Source organism: Elgaria multicarinata, chromosome 5 (assembly GCF_023053635.1).
Source record: "Elgaria multicarinata webbii isolate HBS135686 ecotype San Diego chromosome 5, rElgMul1.1.pri, whole genome shotgun sequence".
In the NCBI taxonomy this organism is placed as follows: Eukaryota; Metazoa; Chordata; class Lepidosauria; order Squamata; family Anguidae; genus Elgaria; species Elgaria multicarinata.
Window position 1 is genome coordinate 71381376 of NC_086175.1, and position 23915 is coordinate 71405290.

Below are 23915 nucleotides of genomic sequence, written 5' to 3' on the forward strand. Positions count from 1 at the left end.
AAGCAGAGGTGGGGTCTAGGCTTCAAAACACAAAGCCACTCTTTTGAACCCAAATAACGATGGTATTGCAGTGCAGCCCTTTGCTTTGTAGCAAGCCAGGCTCCCAGTATTAAAAAAGGTGCAATTTTTTTTTTAAAAAAAGTAAAAATCAGGAGGGGGAGTGAAATGGGGTGTGTGCCAAAAGTTATGTCTGTGCCCAAGTTGGAGGCTCTAGGACGAGATGACCTTTCTGGTATGTCCACTCTAAATGGACCCTAAATACCAGACACCCAGATCCATGGTATCGCTGCACATGAGCAAATATCTTTGTCTATGTAGAAGGACTAAAATTACATGACATTGCTATAGAGAATTCTTTGTGTTTGAGAGCTGTCTACCTTGGGAAAACACGTGGGCTGAGTTCACAGGGAGCAAAGAAACAGAAAACTGTCAATCAAAACTGTAGAGCACTAGTCTGAACATGCAGCATTTGGACAGCAAACAAAAGTGGCCTTATCTAGCTCTCAAGTTCAGCTGCAGTCCTCATTAGCATAATCTGGGGGCTGTCTACACACGGGGAAAGCCCCATGATGGTTGTGGATCTGCGCCCCGTCGGTTCGATGATGATGATTTATTATATTTATGTACCGCCCCATAGCCAAAGCTCTTCGGGTGGTTTACAAAGATTTAAAAGATTAGATTAAAAAGACTGAACATTAAAAATCAATATACAAAATTTAAAAACAAAAGCATAAAAACAGCTAACACTGGGCCAAAGCTCATTTTGGAGTCAGTTAAAACTCAACATATGCTGTTAAATGCCTGGGAGAAAAGGAAAGTCTTCATCTGGTGCCAAAAAGATAACTATGTTGGTGCTAGGCAGGCCTCATCGGGGAGATCATTCCATAATTGGGGGGGGAGGCAACCACTGAAAAGGCCCTCTCCCTTGTTGTCACCCTTCGAACTTCCCTCGGAGTAGGTACTCAGAGGAGGACCTTAGATGTTGAGCATAGTGTATGGGTAGGTTCATGTCAGAAGAGGTATTAGGTATTGTGGTCCCAAGCCATGTAAGGCTTTATAGGTTAAAACCAGCACCTTGAATCGGGCTCAGAAACGTACAGGCAGCCAATGCAAGTGAGCCAGAGTCGGTCTTATATGTTCGAACCTTCTGGTCCCTGTTACCAATTTGGCTGGTGCATTTTGCACAAGCTGCAGCTTCTGAACCATCTTCAAAAGCAGTCCTACATAGAGTGCATTGCAGTAATCTAACTTGGAGTTTACCAGAGCATGGACAACTGAAGCCAGGTTACCCCTGTCCAGATACGGGCATAGCTGAGCCACCAACTGAAGTTGGTAGAAGGCACTCTGTGGCACCGAGGCCACCTGGGCCTCAAGGCACAGAGATGGTTCTAGGAGAACCCCCAAGCTATGAACCTGCTCCTTCAGGGGGAGTGCAACCCCAACCAGAACAGCTTGAGCACCCTCCATCTGGTCAGAAGAACCACCCACTAATAGCATCACAATCTTGCCTGGATTGAGTTTCAGTTTATTAGCTCTCATCCAGTCCATTGTCACAGCCAAGCACTGGTTCTGCACATCCACAGCCTCACCTGATAAAGATGAGAAGGAGAAATAGATGTGTGTCATCAGCATACTAATGACAACGTAATCCAAAACTCTGAATGACCACTTCCAATGATTTCATGTAAATATTAAACAGCATGGGGGACAAGACTGACCCCTGTGGAACACCATACTGGAGAGTCCACGGTGCTGAGCAATGTCCCCCAAGCACCACCTTCTGGAGACGACCTGCCAAGTAGGAGCGGAACCACTGCAATGCAGTACCTCCCACTCCCAACTCAGCCAGACGTTCCAGAAGAATACCATGGTCGATGGTATTGAAAGCCGCTGAGACATCAAGGGGAATCAACAGAGTCACACTCCCCCTGTCTTTCTCCCGACATAGGTCATCATGCAGGGCTACCGAGGCTGTTTCTGTGCCAAAACCAGGCCTGAAACCCGACTGAAATGGATCCAGATAATCGGTCTCATCCAAGAGTGTCCAAGAGATGATGCAGGCACAGGTTCAAAGCCACCGCAGGGGCTTTCCTGCATTGCTGCGTTATGAAAAAGTCGGGGATTTACCCCAACTTTTTCAAAGGGTGTGATATTAACATGGCACTTCTGCCATGTAACATTGCCTCATGGCCAATCCAGGGCCAACCCAGGGGCAGAGCCTGGTGGAAGGCAACTAGCGTTTGGTCATCTTCCACCAGGAAGAGGGTAGTGGTGGCGACTCTGGGACCTGGATGGCTGCCCAGAAACCCCACGCTCCCTCTTCAGCATTGGAATTACCTGACACCACCCTAGGAGAGGGAAAGCACCAGGTTGAGGAGGGAGGTGGTGCCAACCCAGTGTCATGAAGTCTACCCCCTGCTTTTGCTTAGACCTCAGTGTCAGTTGCAGCTCAAAGCCGTTATACTTGTGAGCCAGTACAGTGTAGCAGTTAGAGAGCTGAACTAAGAACAGGTAGACCTGGGTTGAAATCCTCACTCAGCCATCAACCGCACCAACTGACCCTGTGGCAGTCATGCTCTCTCAGGTCTAATCTACACTAAGCAGGATGTTGCACTATGAAAGCGGTATATGGTCTGTGTCAGTGGGCCCCAACAGTTTGCCAGTGCACTTCAATAAAGCAGTAGTGTGGCTCCTGGCTTTTATATACCGCTTTCATTCTGCTTTCATAGTGCAATATCTTGCTTGGTGTAGATTAGGCCTCAGACTAGCCTACTTCACAGGGTTGTTGCGAAGGTAAAATGGGGGAGAGGGAACAATATATGCTGCCCTGAGCTCCTGGGAGGAAGGCCAGGACAAACATTAATCCTTACAACCTGGCAACGATCCCACCCCTTTCTTGTCTTTGGCATAACTTCCCGTTCAGAGATTGCTTGACTCTATAAAGTCAGTTCTTATGTGTGTTATCATAAATTGCCTTTGAGCTTTTTGTGTATTGGATGTTTGATGGTGATTAATGGGTAAGAGAAAGTGGCGGGGAGCTATTTGTAATACAAAATTAGCATTCTTCTGGCCAATGGAGGATTTACATTCTCATTTCAGCGCATTTGAAGCAAGAGCCTCTGTCATAACGGCTGAAGAAGGTGTTTTAGGGGACACATACTGGCTGCTGGCCTGCAATTCTCCCACACATCTCCCGGTAATGTCTAATAACCTAGTGAAAGAAATGTGTAAAGATGACGTCATTGTTTTCTATTCAGGGCAATGTGAAGCGTGATGATGTCACACCCCACATTGTTAAGAAGATGCCTAAGGAGACAAATAACCTGGGCAACTCAAGGGTCCTGCGTTGTATTATTCATTTGAGTGACAGCACTTATGCCCCACCCTTCAACAGGTTCCCAGAGCAGCACACAGAAAGTTTTTAAAAACCCACAGTGTAGAAGTGCTCCAGGTCATATGTGAACCAATCTGATGTGAGCTAGAGAGAGCTCGCCCATCTCTTCTACTAATGCTGTATTGAAGTTCCATTGAGGTGGGCCATTTTGGGAGGCAGGCTTTGGCTGAGATGTGGGATAGTCTAACATCCTCCTTCTGCTTCAGGAGCCAAGCAGTGGGGGTTGCGGCATAGCTGGACAGGAGCAGGAAAGTCCATCAGCTCAATGATGGCAGAGGCTCAGGCTTGAATTTGGGCCTGCTTCTCTAAATTATGCTCCCTGGCTCAGGAGACTAGATGCAAACCACCTCCAAGGCACAGGGGAGTACATAAAACACCAGGGCTGTCAGCCAGATAAGAAGTGACTTCTGCCAGAAATAACTCTGCTCTCTCCATTGCCCTGGAACTGCAGTAGCACAGGGAAAGCGCTGTGGCCTTTGCCAAGCTTGCAAAGGGGATATCCATTGAGGCAAGGCCGATATCCCCACTAGCAAGGGGATGTTCAGGCTATGAGTGCTTGTTTAGAGTTCACCATTTTGTTCCAGAACTGATCTCCTTCCTCCTCTATGTTTCCCTTCCCTTCCCTTCCCCTTTCCTCATGTGTCTTGTCTTTTCAGTTTGTAATCTTGGAGGCGAAGCCTATGTTTCATTTTCATGTATCTTGCCACCAGATAGAGACGTTGGCGATGCTTGTTGGGCTCAGGTCCAGAAATGAAATCCCAGCTGGATAAGAATTTCCAACTTCTCCCTCCATTGAAGAGCTGCCCCAGAGAAAACTCATGGTGGGAGCCAAGCATCCACCCTCCTGGGGGTGGGGGCAGGGGCAACTTGGGGCAAAAGGGCAGCTCATGGAGGGTGGGAGAAGTGTAGCCAATTTGAATTGGTTTCGCAATTAACTGAGCTATTTGCCAATGGGGGGAAACAGCCCGGTTCATTTCTGAGACAAACTGATGATAGCCAGAGAAAGCCCACCCATCTCTTCCACCAACACTGTATTGAATTTGTATTGAGGTTAGCCACTTTGGGAAGGAATTTTGGTCAGAAAAATGAGATAATATATGACATATGCGTACTAGTGCTGCACCAAATCCTACCCCGTTTTCAAGAACTTTTTCTCTCCTTGTGAAAGAGGCATTGGTTTTTCTGCCTTTTTTTGCAGGAGGGGGGAAATTTTGGAGAATTTTCTCCTTGGGGAGGGGGACAGGGTTTCCACATACCTTTCTAAAGTGTAGCCAGTTGTTTAGGTGTCTTCTTTCTATATTTAACTTTAAAAACAACAACAACATGCCCTACACTTGGAGGAGCCCAACAGTTCTTCATGAATGCCTATTGGAGACCATGTGACCTCTCCCTCTCCAGTTGACATTTAAGGAAGAACTCTTGGGCTGCTGCAAGTCTGGGGAATGTGTGTGTTTTTAAATAGAAAGACTCCCTACACTTAAAAAGGGATGTGGAAACTGTCCCCCTTCCCAAGGAGAAAATTCTCTGAAATTCTCACCTCTCCCAGCTTCTTTCACCAGAGTTTTCATTCCACGCCCCCATGAAATAGCACAAACACAATAATTGAAATTTTTGGCACAGCACTAATACGTACTATAGTGTACATGTGGGATGGACTAATCTGTCCATTTCACTTACTCTCACATTCAAATGTTTTAAATCTCAAGGTTTTTCCCATCTCAAATTTGAAGAAATCTGTAGATTGTGGTAAATTCTTATAAAAGATTAACTGAAACAAAATTCTCACCCATCAGCATCATCCAAATTCAATAATCCAACTATTCTCAGCATGTAGAGGACCATGTAGTACCTGCCTGCCATGTAGCTGTTAAAGATGAGGAACCTATCAGAAAAAAAAGTGGTGGCATCCCTAATTCAGCATCATCAACATGGTTGAATACAAAGGGATTCAAACCCAGACTTCTAAGAGCAAAGCACTCAAAGCCCAGGTCTGGATGGATGAATCTATCAGATTCAGTGTTTCCCACATTTTTTAAAAAAAAATCAAGTTCTTCGTATTTCCCAAACATGGAGAACTTTGAGAATTTTAGTACTTTCTTATTTAAAATGCACTGAAATGAAATTTCCACTCGACTCTAGTATATACTAGAGTGGGGTGGTTTTCTCTGCATTTGACCGGTGGGATATCACACTCCCACTGTATCATCTACAATTCCTCAGAACATTCCACAGCAAACACCACTAGTAGATATCAGGAGACAGAAGCAAAATTATTCTGTTACCTTTAGCAGATGAGACTCCTGAGCTGAAATGAACATGAATGCGAAACCATAATGATTATACATTAAAAAGGATAAACAATTTTGTCGCTACGGAGCGTAGGAGGAAACACAGTTTATGACTGCTTGGGGCTGTATAAATTTTTAAAGTCAGTGGTTGTGCAGAACATCAAAGTCACATCATTAAAAGTTGCATGGAAAGCAAAACTCACTCTGAATTTTGACTTGATAAGAAAGAGTGAAAGCTGTAATGCGGGCCAAACACTAAGATGAAGAGAGGGTCCCCTCAGCCATCCCTTTCTACATAATTCTCAGGATAATAAATAATGTTCAGTAAATATGGCATAGTCCTTAGGAGTATAGAACAAAGCCACAAGTGACTTCCTAGCTATTAAGAAAATGGAATCTGTCTTTTCATCTCTTTCTCTCTCTCTCTCTCTATATATATATCCCTATGTCTTGCTGTTCCTCCAGGCTGTATTTTTCTTTAAAATTTCATACCTCCCTTTCATTTCTTTAAGACTGTTCATTATCTACCTTCCGTGATGGGTTGTGGTCAGTTATTCATTAATAAAAAGCCCTTTGGGAAGGTTTTATTTATGAGTCATAAATATCCGCTCTGATTTTTTTTAAAAAAAAAACAACTGAAAACACTTTCATTGCAGACTAATGAGGGAGAACAAAGACTGTGATGTTCTTTTTGCCTTAACAACAAGTAGGAGGAAACAGTATTAGATTTTTGGGGAAGTCCAAGAAGTGCTGACATCGACTCTTTTCACACAACACGTCCAGATTGAGCAAATGCCTGTACAGGAAGAGCAGGATAGTGGCGGTAGGGCCCACAACCCAAGCCATGTGCATGTTCATTTGACTGACGTCCTATTAAATTGTTCTCCCCCTCTCCCATGCGGTTACCACTATGTGAGGGGGGAGCAGGAATGAACCCACTGGTCAGCTTCCTCCCACATTTCCCTATCCCTAGAGCGCCCCAAATGTTGGGGGTGAATTTCTGCAGTGCAGGGACTTTTCTGTTAGGGATGTGCTCCACTTCTAATCGGACCGGCGAATTAGAAACGGAGCGGGGGGCTTCGCCTGCCCTTAAGGCAGAGGTGAAGAGGATTGGGGGGCCGGCGGAGCGTGGTGAAGAGGATCGAGGGCGGGGGGGGTTACCTGCCTCCGTCCGCGGTCCATCGCGGAGGCAGGTAAGGCCCCCTTCCCCCTCAGTCCCTTACCGGACTCTGCCGCCGCCGTCGCCCGTGCGGCGACGGCGACAGCTCAGGGCCCGGTAAACCCCACTTACCTTTCTGGCAGAGCTCCAGATTGAGGCGAAGGATCCACCTTCACCTCGATCCTCTTCACCACGCTCCGCCGGCCCCCCAATCCTCTTCGCCTCTGCCTTAAGGGCAGGCCAAGCCCCCCGCTCCGCAAGTGCGGCCCTGACTTCCTGGTTGAACCACGGGCTCAATTGAAGAAGCCGACGGACCGCAGACGGAGGCAGGTAAGGGAGAGGAGGGGGGGTTTATCGGGTCCTGCTGCTGTCGCCGCCCGTGCGGCAACAGCGGCAAAGCCCGGTAAGGGACCAAGGGGGAAGGGGGCCTTACCTGCCTCCGCGACGGACCGCGGACGAAGGCAGGTAAGGCCCCCCTCCCCCTTGGTCCTTTACCGGGCTCTGCCGCCATTGCCGCACGGGCGGCGGCGGCGGCAGGGCCCGGTAACCCCCCCGCCCTCCTCTCCTGGCCTTACCTGGCGCCACTCCCCTCCACTGCGGAGCTCCAATTCGGAGCCGGAGTTCCGCGGCGAAGAGGAGCGGAGTATGGGCGGAGCGGTGCGGAGCGGGCCGATCCAAAAATTTCGGATCGCCCCGCAGGGCGGAGCGGGGGGTCCAGGCACACCCCTACTTTCTATTCCTGTAGGTGCCCCATGCAATTCCCAACCCCGGAAAATCAGAATTCTCAATTGCATGGTGTGCCTATTTGAGTAGAAAAGGCTTTCCGCTGCAGAATGTCAACCCCTGATGACTGGAAGGCTGCAGGAATGGTGATTGGGATGTGCAGGAAGGAAGAGGGTAAGCCCCACAAGCTCAACCCCACTCTTACCCTCGCACTGTCAAGTGTGTATGGGGGCGGGGGGGGGAGAGTGACTGAATAGTACTTGAGTGGACACACTTTAAATGTAGCTGTGCAGAAATGGCTTGTCAAAATTCTCCACCCTATTTGTGAGTGGAGAAATTGCAGGGACAATTTCACTGAATATCTCCAGAGAGAGGAGAAACTCTCAAGTGTTACTCACAGGTAGAGCTTACCATGGGAAGGATTGTAGCACAGCTTCTTTACGTTTTTTTTCCAGAACAATTTTATTTTTATTTTTTAGGGTTGGCACTGCAAGTGACAACAGGGTCAATTGTGGCAGGCGGGTCCCCATTTTGCATCCCCCACAATGCAGGTGTGAGGGGGGCGTTGTTGTATTTAGCTTCTGAGAAGAGGTGCAGCTAGAGCTCTGCTTAAATCTGTCCTCCAGTTTCCTAAAAGTTTTCTTCCCCTGTGAAAAAGGCTTCCATGCTTCTGCCTCATTCTCAGGGTGTTTTATACTATATTTTTGTGATGTTTTTGAGTTTATCTAATCACCATGAGGTGGCCAAGGGGGCCGTGCATTTTCTTCCAATTACACATCTCTCCATTGCTCTGCAAGCTCCCAGGCTGCCTGTTTTTCCTGAAGTGTAAAAGGCCCACGGAAGGAAGGCTCTCATGATGCCTTCCCCTGGGCTTTAATTGAAGCATGGGAAGCCAAGGAGGCTACCGGAGAGAGGATTGCACCATGAGAAGCAGGACACTATGGCACATCTCTCTGCTACCTTCTAAGTAAGTTAAGCACAACAAACCTGAACCCAGCCCATGAGAATTTCTCCAAAATGTTCTTGTGCATGTGTAGTTTTGTCTGCATGATCAGGAACTCACTTTAGCCCTTTCTGGTCATTCTCTAGGAATTCAATGAATAGGCAAGGAGTGGGTGGGACTGCAGCTGCGTATGTTGACCTGACCTATTAGAAAAGCTGTAGAAAGCTGCCATGTGTAGTACCCCCAGAAGCCCCTCTGAGTGATTAGGCATCCCGCTTTCTAAGGATTCCCAATCACACAGGCAGCCCCCTTGGCGGGTACAGTTGTACAGGCAAGGGTTGCTTACAATGGCTGTGGGTAGGTTGTGATGGAGCCTGCTGCTGGGATGCCACACACAGCCAGGCAAGTTCACTGATTGCACAATGAAGTAAAGGGCTTCTTTGCCACTCCCCACTCTCTCTTACACACACACACACACACACACACACACACACACCATCCCGAGCACCTGTCTGATTTGACCCATAGTCATGTGTGATAAGGTTTTCCAAATACTTCATTATCCCAGAGTGATCTCATTGGATTTTCTAATTTCACTGTTGGGCAAGATTCTCAGCGGGATTAAAAAGCAGAATGGTGAAATAATTGCAAAAGAGCAGTATGTGTTAAGGGTATTTAAGAACATAAGCAGACCCCTGTGCTGGATCCGACCAACAGCCTATCTAGTCCAGCAACCTGTTCCCACATTAGACAGCCACATGCCTGCACAAAGCCTGATGCCTGCGGGAAGTTGCTGTATACCCAGTAACTGGTATAATGGAGCTTCCTGCCTCTGATACTGGCAGCAATATATAGCTATCATAATTAGCAGGTATTGGTAGCCTTATCCTCCATGAATTTGTCTACTCCCTTTTTAAAGCCATCTAAGTTGATGCTCTTGTGGTTGTGAATTCCATAGTCTCCACCCCCATTCAGCTTCAGCTTTTTGGGATGGCCTCAGGTTCTAGTATGATGAGCGAGGGAGAAGACATCTTCTGGTTACTTTTAATATTTCATAATAACCAAAGATTTAGATGGTCCTGATGAATAAACATGGGTGGTCTGAAACATGGGAGGGATGTTGTTTTCCCCTCCCCCTTTCTCAATGGCACTCCTGAATTTAATAAGTCTAAATGTTGAACAAAGGAAAGCTTAGGGGCCAGTAACGTAGACCCAGAAGAGGCAGTGCAGAAGAAATTAAACAAAAGCCAGGAAATAACAGGTGGTCAGAGTGGAGGATGCAGGAACACCTGGAGACACGGGAGAGTAGGCATGGCCATCTGGGACACCCACCCACCCACGCCAGGCAGGTTGGATTCTACCCTCAGGCCTGAGGTTTGAGACCCCTGGTCTATACTGACTGGTAGTGGTTCTACAGGAATCTTTTCCAGCACGTGCAGGAATTGAACCTGGGCTCTGCATGTCCTCTACCACTGCGCTACAGTCCCTCCACACTTGGTGGATGTTAATCATGGGGATTGTTAGTCAGATCAAATCGATATATGAGTATTAGGGGGCAACAGATGTACTAGCAAATATCAGGAAAAATGGATACAGTGCATAAACAACTTAATTTCCGAAGGGGGTGTTCCTTCTGATTACAAATCTCTCATAAGTTTAAGAAAAGAATTATTTTTTTTGCTAGGAGGAATGGTCTGATCCAGACTCCATTATTGTAAAAGACACAAATCTTCTTTTGGTATTGATTTTCATTCTGCTTTGTAGCCACTAACTGTTGTCCATACATAATGAGATGCCACACAGAGATGCTTCATTTTATAACCAATCGAAAAAGGGGATGGGGGTGGGTGGGACGGCATGCAGATATGCCTGTAACAAACAGCAGAGGGGTTGCTCTTCGTTCTCTCCTATCCCTTTATAGTGAGTGATCCTGAGAAAAGTGATTGCAAAGTGATTCCATTTTAGGGCACTCTCCTATGCCAAAGACATGCCAGCAGAGGATGAGGTGGAAGCCCTGCCATGCTGGTGGAACACACCATACGTCAACACCACAAAAATACGTGACTGGAAAACTTCAGATATACTGGAGCAGGGGTGGGCAGCTTGTGCCCCTCCAGATGTTTTCGCCTACATCTCCCATCATTCCTCACCATTGGCTATGCTGGCTAGGGCTGAGGGGGCATGTAGGCCCAAACATCTGGAGGGCTACAAGATGCCCACGCCTGTGTTGGAGAAACACTCGACCAGCAGAGTAATTCCACTGGTAAGTCTGTGCCAGCAAAGCTGTTGCACTGGTGAAGATATGTGGGCAGAATGGCTAAAATGGGGAAGAGGCATGGGCTGTTTCTACACCAGCCCGAAAATCCAGGCTGGTCATGGCCGAGTCCCTGTGCATCCAAATGATGCACAGGGACTCCAGGGGGCAAGCGGGGACGAGCATGGGTTTTCCCAGGGGTAAATAATCCTTCGGAATACCCAATTCTTCCTGTGGTCTCGGGATCCTCCCAAGACCGGAGGAGGTGTGTGGGTGCCTGTCCCAGCTTAGTCCTGCTTCCTCACAAGTAAACACGAGGAGGCAGGAAATGGGCAATGGGCATGGAGCTCTTCAGGCTCTCCGTGCCCATCGGGGGCGGGCAGGGGAGCAGGGTTTTTTAAAAAAACAAATTACCTTTAGCTGGAGCACACGTGTGCTCATCTTCTGTTTGTTTCTTTAAAAATGGCAGGTGGAACATCCCTCCTTCCTCCTGGGGTGTCGCATGCACATTTGGACTAAGGGGAGGATCTCGGAATCAGAATATTGCAACACCTTCCCTCCCTCCTTCCCTCTACAACCATATGGTGTAGAAAAGGCCATGGGAAGCAGAGAGAAGGTGCATATTTGTGCCAGATTCTGTAGCCCTTCTATCCACAGCCATGTCCTCTCAACCAGTAGACGTTTACTACAATCACCAGAAATGGTGCATGGAATTTCATCCCATTGACTACAGTAATGGGAGGATTTTTTTTAAAAAAATAGTGACCCTCATGTCAATCACCACCACACCTGCATTGACAGGGCAAAGCAGAGGTTAGGGTTTAACTCAACACTCAATTGGCAAATCTGTCAGTTTCACTTTTTTTTAATGTCAAGTTCCAGAATATGAAGAATTTTGCTAATTTTTGTAAATTCTTATTGAAATGAAATTCTCATCCATCTGCATCATCCAAATTCAGTAGGTACAATTATCCCGAGCATGGAGAAGGCCATGATATATCTGCCTGGCTTATAGCTGTTAAAGAGTTGGCAACCCTAATTCAGCACTAATACGGTTGAATACTAGAAACTTGATTTAGTTTGTTTTTTTGATCAGGATTTACCCAATTCACACCTTCTGGACCGAAAACAGACTCAGACGCAATCTCTGGTCAACATCTGTAAATTTCTGAGCTTGTAATGTGATTTGTGGACCAAAGAAATGTGTTTGGCAGCATGTGAAAAAATGTGCACATGCATGAGAAAATGCATACTTTTGAAAAATGAACACAAATACACTTTAGGCATGGAGAGAATGCATACATTTCACCAAAGTGCACAACTTTGCACAATGTGTAAATTTGGAAATGTACACTCAAAAACACCCATGCGTTTTCATGCAAAAAAGGGAAAAAATAAAGCTTGCAATCTGATATGGACTCAAGTCAGAACAAATTTCAAGATGGAATTTGGAGAGATTCAGCAAGCTAAGGTTTTGATGACCCACACATTCCTATTGAATACCCAAAGATTCAACCCTAGACTTTTAAGAGCAAAGTGCTCAAAGCTTTGGGCCTGGATGGACAAATCCCTCAGTCTAAGTTTCTCCCACATTCACATTTTTAAAATCTCAACTTGTCCTTGTCCCAAACCTGGGAAACTTTGTAAATTCTTATCAAAAACAACTTGAAATGAAATTCTAGCATCAAATCACCACACACTGCCACCAGTACATAAATCTCAACTGTAACTACAACTCCTGTGTGTGGCAGGGAGGCTAATTATTATCTCTGGCCCCATGACATGCACACTTAGTGTTCACAGGGGTGACACTGGCAATGGGAAACCATAAGGGAATGTCACTGTGCACAAAAGAGCCTGTCTACAGTTCAACATGAGAACATTTATTTATTTAAACATTTGTATCCCACCCTATATCATTGGGATCGCAGGGTGGCATGAGCACATCACCCTCAGTACCCATACTGGAAACATACCTTTTGAGGAAGACTACCTGTAGGGTTCAGAGAGTTGAAAGAGATTTGTGACCCAGAATGGCCTTGCTTGCTGTGATGTACACTACACTCTCATTCCGTTCCCCGCCCCCCAGCATCTGGAACGGACCATGCTTTGTTTCCTGCTTAAGCCACAAATATTGTTTATAAAGTTCTCCAGTTAGGTTGCAGTTAGGCCTTATTGGGTAATCCAAGCATGTCACCCTTAATTTGTTTTTACACTAACTCAGTTACAACTATCTATTTTTGGAAACCTCTGATAACCAAGACAAACGATTTACATTACAAGACTTTGAGGTCAACTTCCATAAATGGTATCCTTTAAAAATAAGGGACAGCAAATAGAATACACATGTTTCAGAGTCTGTTGGTGAGAGCATTCTATTCCTGTGCAGCCTAGCTCCAAAATATAGCTAAATGTGCATCTATACATATAAATTAGCATATATAATCTGTATGTTTTCCCCCCTCTTTGGGGGGGGTTTAATGCATTTCCTCTTTTTGGATTATTCATATGTGGCCACCCTATCCAGGCCCCTCTACATTATGGCCTAGGAGCAGACCAAAAGGAAAAGGTTCTCCTACAGGTCTGCCTAGAAGCCCTGCCACCCAAAACCAACCAACCCAGCTGAGGGGTTCCTAGGGTGATGCCTGAACTAGCCAGCCAGTGAATGAGACAGTGACCTTCTGACTGCATACCTAAGGGGAAGATTCCCTTGAACCTAAGGGAAGGATCCCCCCACAACATCCCAGACAACAAATACAAAAGAGGTCCCCTGAAAAGTGGGGACCTAGTGCTTGCCCAAACGCTATCCTATTTCATAATTGTTGTATCAACATATTGTGAATTAACCTACCTTGAACTCAGCATATTCTTTGCAGATATTTCTTCATGTATATAATAAATCAGAAATATTTCTGGTGTGGGAATTAACAGGATGTTTGGAAGTAATTTTGAAAGCAGCTGCAAGAATGTATGGTTTTGTTATTGCGAAGTTTTTAAAACAGTAATCCTCTGAAGGAGTGTATTTTTCATATATAAATATTTACCTACATGGATAACCTTTGCGTAACATGAGTAGGTTCCATGTGCTTCGATGGGATAACTGCATTAATAATGCTTGCATGGTTGGGGGCTCAGTTTTATGTACATTTCTGTAAATAGCATATGATTCCTAATCCACAGGCAAGTACAAAATAGATGGCTAGCTTCTCTTTTCCTTCCTCACAGAACTGATTGCCAATTAAGCATACCCATTTTAATAAGGCTAATTAGTCTTTATCCTAATTAAAGTGGAAAAGCAACTTGGGTTCTAAGAGAAATGTTCTGAGTTACAAAACAGACTCATAAAATGGTTTGATCTAAATAGGAAATAACCAGCCTTTTCAAACTATTCCCTATCCTCCTCCTGTATACTAGGTGCATGTAGAGACATTAAGGGTGCAATCCTATGCTGGTTTAGACCAAAACAGAAGTTCTACAACTCCCAGCATTCCCCAGGAAGTATGGCTCCCTGGCGAATGCTGGGGCTTGTCAGACTTTTTTCTGCCTACACTTGAATAGGATTGTACCTTAAGGCAGCAACCCTATGAGAACTCTTGTCTTATTGCCCTCTGTTAGACAAGTTCTTTTCCCCAGGGATGGGATCCAATCAGCCCCTAAGCACGACTCCACACTTTAGCGACAGAGGGTCCAAAAGCGCTTTTATTGATTATTAATCAAGGTCTGGTCTCTTGAAAGGCGAGCAGTCAGACAAAGAAACAGGGAATTTGGCACAGCATTTGTAGCCTGAAAAGGGCAGTGCCTAGTAACAGCATGAACCAATCAGAACGTAACACTGGGGCATAATGGTCTTCTTAATCTTTGCTAAACAACCTCGTTGCTCAACTGTAAACTAACCTTCGTGTTGGAGTCAGAGGCTCCTGTTTTTGGTAGATAAGGCAGACACAAGACGACACCCTTGAGTACGTGGCGTCTCGCTTGCTACATAATGGCTACTTCATAGTTTCCTTTTTAAAATGGAGTCACTTATGCTAACACCTCCATCCATCCAAAACTCTGCTGGGCTTTTGCTGGTAGGACAGGAGGAGCAGTGGAGGCTTTCGTAGCCTCTCCATCCTCCTAAAGAGTATTTTCTGCTAGATGGGCTTCTGCACTCTCTGCCAGGGTTGAAAACAGGGGCTGAGGGTCCATTAGATCCAGAAGATGCAATGGCCTCTCCCCTCCCTGCCCATCTTGAGTACACCTATTTCCTTCCTCCCACGATTGGAGTCCCAACCTAAGCAGAGGAAGCCACCAGCAGGGGAGGGCTTTGGGAGTAGGGGTGGAGGGCAGGGGAGATCTATCATTGGATCTCCTCAGAGGAGGAGGAGATCTGCTGCATCCTATGGCCCCTTAAACAGTGCCTAGGGGCCATAGGATAGCTCTCTAAAACTCTGGTAACTTGAGTCCTTTTAATGTGGCAGGGGTCAGGCAAGGCAGGAAAAGCGAATGAAGCTTTTACAGCCTCTCTGTCCTCCTATCTATCCTTTAAAGAAGTAGTGTAGATCCTGCCCTAGATAGCCATGGAACCTTCCTTTGGCCCCACTGCCTTTTCCCCAACCATAGCCAGATCTACACTAAGCAGGATATGACACTTTGAAAATGTTTTGAAAACTGTATATGGAGTGTGTCCTAGTCCCCAACAGTTTTCACTACTGTTATAAAACGTTTTGAAGCAGTAGTGTAGATCCTGCACGCCTATCATTTGGTGTTTTCCTGGCATTTACGTAATTTCTTTCCCATTCGAAAAGGTCAACATCCTCTCCTAAGGTTTAGTTACTGATGGTAAGATCTTTAAGCTACAATAGTCTGGTATTTTTAGCCCCACCCCCTAATGCCTTTGGCCCCACCCACCCATCAAATGCAGCCCCCGAGTGTTTCTCCAGCATTGAATTGGGCCCTTGGGCTTAAAAGTTTTGTCATGCCTGATTTGGACTTCAGTTGAATGTGTTTGGATTGGGAGCAGGGATAGCAAGCACAACCATGTTTGCCCTATCCATCCATGTATTCACTGAACTTGGGGAAAGGCTTATGATAGAGAAGACGGAACGATTGCAAATGGTGAAGGCAACACATATAAATCAGTTCAAATGGCATGTATGAGAAGAGTGCTTACATTTGGACAGGGAAAGCCAAACATACATGAAACATTAATATGCTATTTATAACTGGCAAGTTTCTTTATAGTCACTCTTGTTTGTCTTTGCAACAGCCCTGCGAAGTAGGTTCGACATGTTTTGCCCGCAGATTTTTGCTAGGGGTCTGATAAGAGATGCTTAAGTGGAATGGAAGATGCAAAAGCCCAAAATTGGAGATTATCAAAAGAAGGCAGCTGATGCACACGCTCTGTGCCTGAGGAGTTTGCAGAGGAAAGGGAGAAGAGATGGCATTAGAAGGAAATGAGCGTTCTGCAGAGAGGGTGTTTTTTAAAAAAACGGGGAGATTTGAGCTCGCCTGAAAACAGAGAGGAAAGATTAAAGAAAGATTTAATTTTCCAGGAAGCACATCCAGCGGTAATTTAGTTAAAGAATGCCTTCAAGGGGCAACACAATTATTAATGACAGAAGCCCCCGACAAATCACTTCATATCTGAACATATTGATCCCACCATTAATAAAACAGACTTTTCTGCTCCTAAAATTGAAGGATGATTCTTACACCATTCTTCCCCAACCTGGTGCCCTCTGGAGGTGTTGGCCTACTTCTCCTCTCATCCTGAGCTGGGGATGATGGGATTTGTGGTCCAATGCCTCTGGCAAATGGCCCCATGGGGAAGGCCACCTTACACAGAGTTCCTTCTATAAGGAATATTCTTCTTCTTGGTGCTCATTTGAACCACACCCTACCAATAGATTCGTCTTATGGTTTTTTTCCCCTGTTTCCAAAGGAATTGATTTTGGAAGATTCCATTTGGCTTCCTCTGTGGAAGGCTGCTAAGGGAGGTGGTGTACGGCAGGCCTAATGGCACCGGAAAACCCTTATGCAAGGGCGATCTTCAGGGGGAGGACTGCAGTTGGCTTTGAAGCTTGCTTTGCACTGCTGAGAGGATATAAAAAGGCTGCAATCGCCCAGAGAATTTGGCTTGCATTGTTCAATGGCACATTGAGTTGGATCTCAGAAAAGCCGAAAACTTTGTATATACCCAAGTCAAAATGAGAGACGGTTGTTTTGTTTGGGAGGCTGTTCCAGCCCACGGAAATGTACTGTACGTCAACGGTAAGGAAACAAGCATGGCAAGGGTGCTGTGTGATTGCCAAGGTCATTGTTGGCTACTATTCTGAGTTGCTCAACTTTTTGTGCTGCATAAAGCATACAGAAAGAAAACAAATAAATTCAGACCATCTTCCCTCCTCTACTCTGATCCCAATTGGCTGCACACTGGTGCAAAATGTCAGCCCTGCTGCAAAGGAATACTTTTGGTTGTGGGAATCATAGAATTATAGAATAGCAGAGTTGGAAGGGGCCTACAAGGCCATCGAGTCCAACCCCCTGCTCAATGCAGGAATCCACCCTACAGCATACTTGACAGATGGTTGTCCAGCTGCCTCTTGAATGCCTCTAATGTGGGAGAGCCCACAATCATGCAAGCCGACTGCCAAGAGCTCAGGCATGAGAAACGGTGGCTCTTGGAGTTGGCATGGTTATACTGTGGAAGAGTGGTGAACCTTTTAATGGCCTCATTCAGAAGACACCTTAAACCACAGCTTTAACCACAGTGGTTAAGCCAGAAAGCCATGGTTTAAGGTATCTTCTGAATGGGCCCAACAGGATACTGACTGAGGATGACCAACACTATAATACTGGAGTGCAGAACCTCTTTCAACCTGAGGACTGAATTCCATTTTGGAGAAGCTTTCGGGGGCCACATTCCAGTGGTGGGAGGGGCCAAAGGCAAAAGGGCCAAAAAATACCAGCCTATTTTAGGTTGAAGCTCTTACTGCCAGTAACTCCGCCTTAGGAGGAGCATTTCAACCACTTAGAATTCGAGAACGACAACTACACAAAACATGGCAAACTACAAATGATAGGTAGTTGGGGGAAAGGAGCATGGCCCTCTGAGAAACCCTGAAGTGGTGGATTGTGCCCCCAGGAGGGCCCTATTTGTTGCCCAGGCCAGAGGTTCTGCACCCTAGTTAGAGTACAATTAACTGTGCTAGCCTCAGCCTTTTTGCTATCCTAAGAAAATGCATTGAAATGAATGACCTGCATGTTTTATTCAAGGGTCCAGAGGATTCTATGAGACAGCATTAGGTGCTGTGTCACTAGAGGGAGTTTGCTCCATGCCAGCTAAAGTTACGTCCAAAATACCCCAAGTGGGTCATAGGAAGCTCCTTACAACTGGTCAGATCATTTGTCTGTCTAATCCAGTGACTGCAGGATTTCTGGTAGAGGTCTTTGAATGACCATTTTAATTGGCGAGGCCAGGGATGGAACCTATGACTTTCTGCCAGCAGAGCATGCATTCTACCACCATTGAGCTATGAACCCTCCCTGATGTCAGAGGTATTCCTCTGATCCTCCTGCAACAGAATCCCATCTCCAGGAGAACATGATGTAGGACTATACCTGAGTTCTTAGCTTCTTGATCAATAGGACGCTGGGCCAGCAGCCACCCGCCTATTGCCTCTCGCCTACATGCCTCTCTCTTTTTAAAAAAGCTCTTTGTCCAGCACTCCTGTGTTGGTGCGTAGGTTCAGGTTGGCTCGCAGCAGAAGGGAACATCTTGCACCTTTTGTAAGCATAGAGACTTGTATTCATGAGCCTATATGCCTGCCTGAGACCTGAAATCTGTCAAAGGAACCCTTCTCCGTGCCCCACCAATCCAAGATATACACTGTGGTGGGACATGGGAGAGGGCTTTCTCTGTTGGGGCACCCCTTGGAGGCCCGACTGGCACCGGCACTGGCTTCATTTTGGCACCAGGTTAAGACATGGCTCTTTAACAAAGCCTTTGATGGCTAAATCCATCAGCTTGCACACTGTCTTGATTGTAAGCCTATGCGGCAGGGTCTTGCTATGTACTGTGTTATCTGTACAGCACCATGTACATTGATGGTGCTATATAAATAAATAATAATAATAATAATAATAATAATTGGATTTTACTGTTTTAAAATTTCATATTGGTTTTAACATATAAATGATTTACCTTGTTTTAGAATTGTATACTTATTTTCTATTTTATATGTGTGATTTTATCTGTATGCTGCCCTGAGATCTTTGTGATATAGGGCAGGATACAAATGTTTTAACATACATACACACACACACACCTTGGCTCATAGAGCCAGGCCAGCCTGCCATGCATGATTAGTATTATTATTTCCTGCTTTGAAATGTAGACTCGTTTTGCCTTCATTACATCTCCCCCTTTTTATTGTTATTGTTTTGTTCCAGTTACTTTTACGGTTATAATGACTTTTCTTTTCAAGCTTATTTTCAATTAGCTATAGCTTCCAGACTCTCTTTCTCAATATTTTCATGAAATTGGCTAGTGCATCCCAAATGACATATGTGACAGTATTGTGGGTAGGTCATCTGGCTGCCAATATCTGCTGCTCCTGAGTCCTTGAATGCAATCCAGCTCCATTATGTTCAGTGGATTCCCCCCCCACTCCTGGCTTTGGCCATTGAGACGGATTGTACCCTTTGTGTAAAAGGAACTAACACTTTATGATTTACAGGCCAGAGAAAGTCAAGTCCCAAATTCTGTTGATTGCTGCTATTAATAAAGACTATAGGAGCAGCAGGACAAACTTTTTGATACACGCCCCCCCACACACACACACACTCATCCCTTGCTTACCCTTGCCTCTTCTTTTTTCTTCCTCACTGTCAGCATTTTATTTTAGATTGTAAGCTCCTTGGGGCAGGAATCTTTCTTTTGCTGATGTTACTCTGTATATCGATTGCACTGCATCAGTCAACATCACCACGGCACAGTGATTCTGTATATTCAAGTGACTATTGTGAGAGGCAGGGCAGCCACGATCCAATGCCTTCTGGCACTATACAGTTACAGTACCTTCCTTGGATAGCATCGGTTTTATTCTAAGCGCCATCTGCATTTATAAGTTTAGAAATATTTATGACATTATTAATCTGGGTCTTTGCCAAGCTTCGTGCATGCTGATCTCTGGAGCATTCTTAGTGGAGGCAGGGGAGGGGGGGAGGTTGAACTTCGGAGCCTGAGAAGCTGATCACACCTTCCACCCTTCAATACAACACAGATGGCTCAAATTGCACTTAACAACAACAAAGGAAAGAGATTGTATATAGGAAATAGTTTACACCACACACCACCTCCTTGGTGCACTGCTTACTTTCCTGGCGGTTTTGAGGAAGCAATTGCTCCATATCGTCAGCCATCAGTTTCCTCCCAAAAGAACCATTTAGGTCCTAGATTTTAGGGAAAGCAAACCAGCAGGCCACAAGTGATCACCCCTCAGAAGCATCTCCTCTCCAGTTGTTACAACAAGGTCATAACAGCAAAAGCTCTAAAACTACATTCCTACCCCAAGTTTAGCAATAACATAGCCCACATCAGGTCTTTCAATCTTGCTGTGACTTCACACAGACACACAGCTCAAATGGCGTCTCCGATTCTTTCCTCTTTCCCCCCTTTTTGGCCTTTGCACTATTTCATCCCTGTTGCATTTTTAACAGCAATAAAAGCTCAAGCCCCAGACAGCCCCATCTCAACTCACCCTCATACATGAGCAAAAGACGGAGCAGTTGTGCGGCAAACGGAGAGAAAGGTGGGAGGAGGGAGATATGCCAATTGATCATGCCAGAGAAGAATCATAGAATCAGGTTGGATTCATAGCAGGAAGACCCGGGTTCCAATCCTCACGGGGTGGGCATCCTTCGTTGCAGAAGGCTTCTTTATAACTATTCCGATGCTTGGTCCACCTAGCTCCGCACAGTCTGCTCTGACTGGCAGCAACTCCTCGGGGTTTCTCTTGACCTCTTCAGGGTATCTTTCTTCACTTGACTACCCAGGATCCTTTTCACTGATTGGGGGACCTTCTGTATTTAAAGCATGTGCTCAGACAACGAGCTATGGCCCTTCCTTGGCCAGGCGGTGTGCTTTAGCCATACCCACCTCACAGGATGGTTGTGAGGATAAAGTGGGCGTAACTATAATATATGATGGCCTGAGCATCTTCGAAGAAGGGTGGAATACCCATGTACATTGATGTGATTTATCAAACAACAAAACCTTGACTCCAGGGCTTGTATCCAATGTTAGATCTAGTTGGAGTAGACCCATTGAAATGAATGGGTCTTAAGTTAGTCATGACTAACTTAGGTCACATTCATTTCAGTGGATCTGATCTATACAGGACTAACATTGAATACACCCCCAGGTTCTAATTGGTGGTGGATACTTATTCATCTATATCTCACATCTGGCTACTTTCCCTTCCCACTGGTGTTGGAAGTCCTTCCCTGCTATTTTAGTTGCCTTGATCTTCCTCTTCCGCCTCTCCTTTCCCTGTTTTTGAGTGGGAAGAACTTGAGCCCCTTACAAAAAGCTGGCCTGTACAGCCACCTAGGGGCTAGGCCAGCCTTCGAGGAAAAACACTCGATGGCCACTCCTGGATTTTAACTTTATTTTGATTTGTGCAGTGGAGGTTGGTGGCTTCAATTTCAGTGGGCTATGAACCCATTCTGGGTTTTAGTCAAAAACAGCAAGAACTCTAAAGTGCTATGCAAGGTTCTGAACCCATGTTTAGGCTGAGGTTCAGCACTTTGAATAAGGGTTACAGGCCCTGAGGTGACAGCAAGGATGAGGACCACCAGCAGAGCCTGGGGGCTGTGAGGGTCAATAGTGGGACACTTGCTACAATGTGGGCCTTGGTGGGTGCCTTACAATGCCAACCCAAAGCAGGCCCTGCTGAAAAGCTTGTGACAGACTTTAGTCCTATCCCACTACTAAATTCTGGTAAGATGGCCTCTTACGAATCAACAAAAAAGAGGGCAAAAGGGGACATAATTTGAATAGAAGTTAAATATGCTAATTTATATGTATAGTTACAAATTTAAAAATAGTTCTTATAATTTAAATAGAAATACAGTACGTCTCAGTATAGTGTGGAAGGCTGCGATAAGACCACCTATGCGCCTTGCTCAGTCTACTGTCCAGGCGCTGCTGATGGGCAGCTTCAAGGCCCAGCTCTTCCTTCTGATAGTTCTTTATCTTCATACTGGACTTGGACTGGGCAGGTCTTCAGAAAGAGGATGTTTTCAAAATAGAGGACTGTCCTCTGATGACCATTCACATAGAGAACTGTCTGTCATCAGTAAAAGAGGACATGGCTCTCTAAAATTCTGCGCTTGTTCCACCAGATTCGGTCTGGCTTCCTGGCCTTGTCCATGTACTATTATTATTATTATTATTATTATTATTATCATCATCATCATCATCATCATCATCAAATGTTGTTCAATTCTAGCACATGTGTGCAAACATGCAAAGAAAAAAGAAATAAGAGAGAGGTAAAATAAGGGCATGTCTATACCATAGGGTGTAGAGGGAGGGAGGGGGGAGGATCACGGACTTACTGGCTTCCACAATCCTCCCCCAGCATCTTGATGGCCGTGCAATGTCCCGGAAGGACATCACAGCTGCCTTTTTTTTCTGAAGAGGGAAGAAGAAGCACAGTTGCGCTCCTCTGCAAAAAAGGTAAAAATAAAATTAAACCCCCCGAATCTGCTCCCCACCCCTGATGGGCATGGCCACACAGCTCACGCTCTACAGGATGGTCCTGAGACCGTAGAAAAATTGGGTTTTCCACAGTTCCTGGGGAAAGTCATTGATCATCCTGGGTTGCCCCCGGAATCCCCTGTGCGTCATTTGGATGCACAGGTACGATCCAGGGACTACCCCAGGATATAGGGCTGGTGTAGACATGTCCTAAGTCAGTCCTATGAAAAAGTATCTGTTCCTATAAAATGCACAAAGCTTTAGTTCACTGTTCCCTGCCCATTCCACGCACTGAAACAGGAAACGTGAAACAGCCAACTCTCTTCATTAAAGAAAAGGAAAATAATAATATCATGTGTAGAACGTTCCATGTCTTAAACACAATGCAGGATTTTGCTTTCAGTCTCCAGGGGGCCTATTACCACTGTGCAAAAAAGAGTTAATCTATGAGACAATACTAGATTTTAGAAAGTATTTAATAACATCTCTCATTGAGAGATCTATCTCAGTAACAGGGACTCAGATTCATTCATCTATTTTGTCTAGGGATTTTTTCCCCTGGCTTTAATGGCTATGGTTACAGGAAATGAATAAAAGAAAACATAAAAGGACTAAATGGCCTGTATCTTTTTTTTTCTTTTTAATAAAAAGATGTAAGTCAGCATTCCCTAGCTTGCAGTTTGCAAGCAACATTACATTCCTACGTAGGTTTTCAAGAACAAGACATCAAAAATAAAGCACATTCTTGAGCTATGGTGTTGTAAAATAGGGGTATTCATTATATTCTGTAGAGCTGTAATATTCTGGGGGCTGGGGAGACATCATTTAAAAGAAAGTAAGAATGGAAAGGAAACTAATGAAGTGTTCTGGGCCAATAAAGTTACCATTCGATCTATTTTGCACTTTCTAAACCATCTGAGTGCACACACCATGGTGATGAGAACAGCAAAGGCTGACGATCTGAGTGTCAGGGCTGTGGCCAATGGATTTTTGAATCGTGATTTTTGCATGGAGTCCCAAATATTTCACAGTAGCTCAGCACCAGCTATTCTCTGTCCAGTTTCCCTTCCTTGCTTTCTCATACTTACTGTGGCTGCATTCCTGCACATACTTACCAGGAGGTAAGGCCCATTGAACTCAATGGGCCTTACTTCTGAGTAGACAGGACTAGGATGGCAGTATAAAGTTGTGAGGAATGAAAAAAGCAGCCAAGGAGACCAGGGCCTAATCTACACCAAGCAGGATATTGTACTATGAAAGCGGTATATAAAAGGCAGGAGCGGTATTGAAGTTCATTGACACCTACCATATATCGCTTTCATACCACTTTCATAGTGCAATATCCTGCATGGTATAGATTAGACCCAGGAGCTGTTGTCAATATGAACTCTAGGAAGTGTTGTTTTAT

General features: G+C 45.3%; 1 protein-coding gene across 2 annotated transcripts in view; it reads right to left on the minus strand.

The window, feature by feature from the left end:
- Positions 1-23915, minus strand: part of PCP4 (Purkinje cell protein 4) — a 72290-nt gene that overhangs the window by 38760 nt on the left and 9615 nt on the right. Inside the window, exon 1 of one of the 2 annotated variants that reach the window (XM_063127560.1) lies at positions 19604-19788. The exons of the other annotated variant lie outside the window; for it this stretch is intronic. Within the exon in view, the coding sequence (XP_062983630.1) occupies positions 19604-19639 (36 nt within the window). The 5' untranslated portion in view covers positions 19640-19788. Of the gene's footprint in view, positions 1-19603; positions 19789-23915 lie in introns of those variants that run through there. 2 annotated transcript variants of the gene reach the window in all.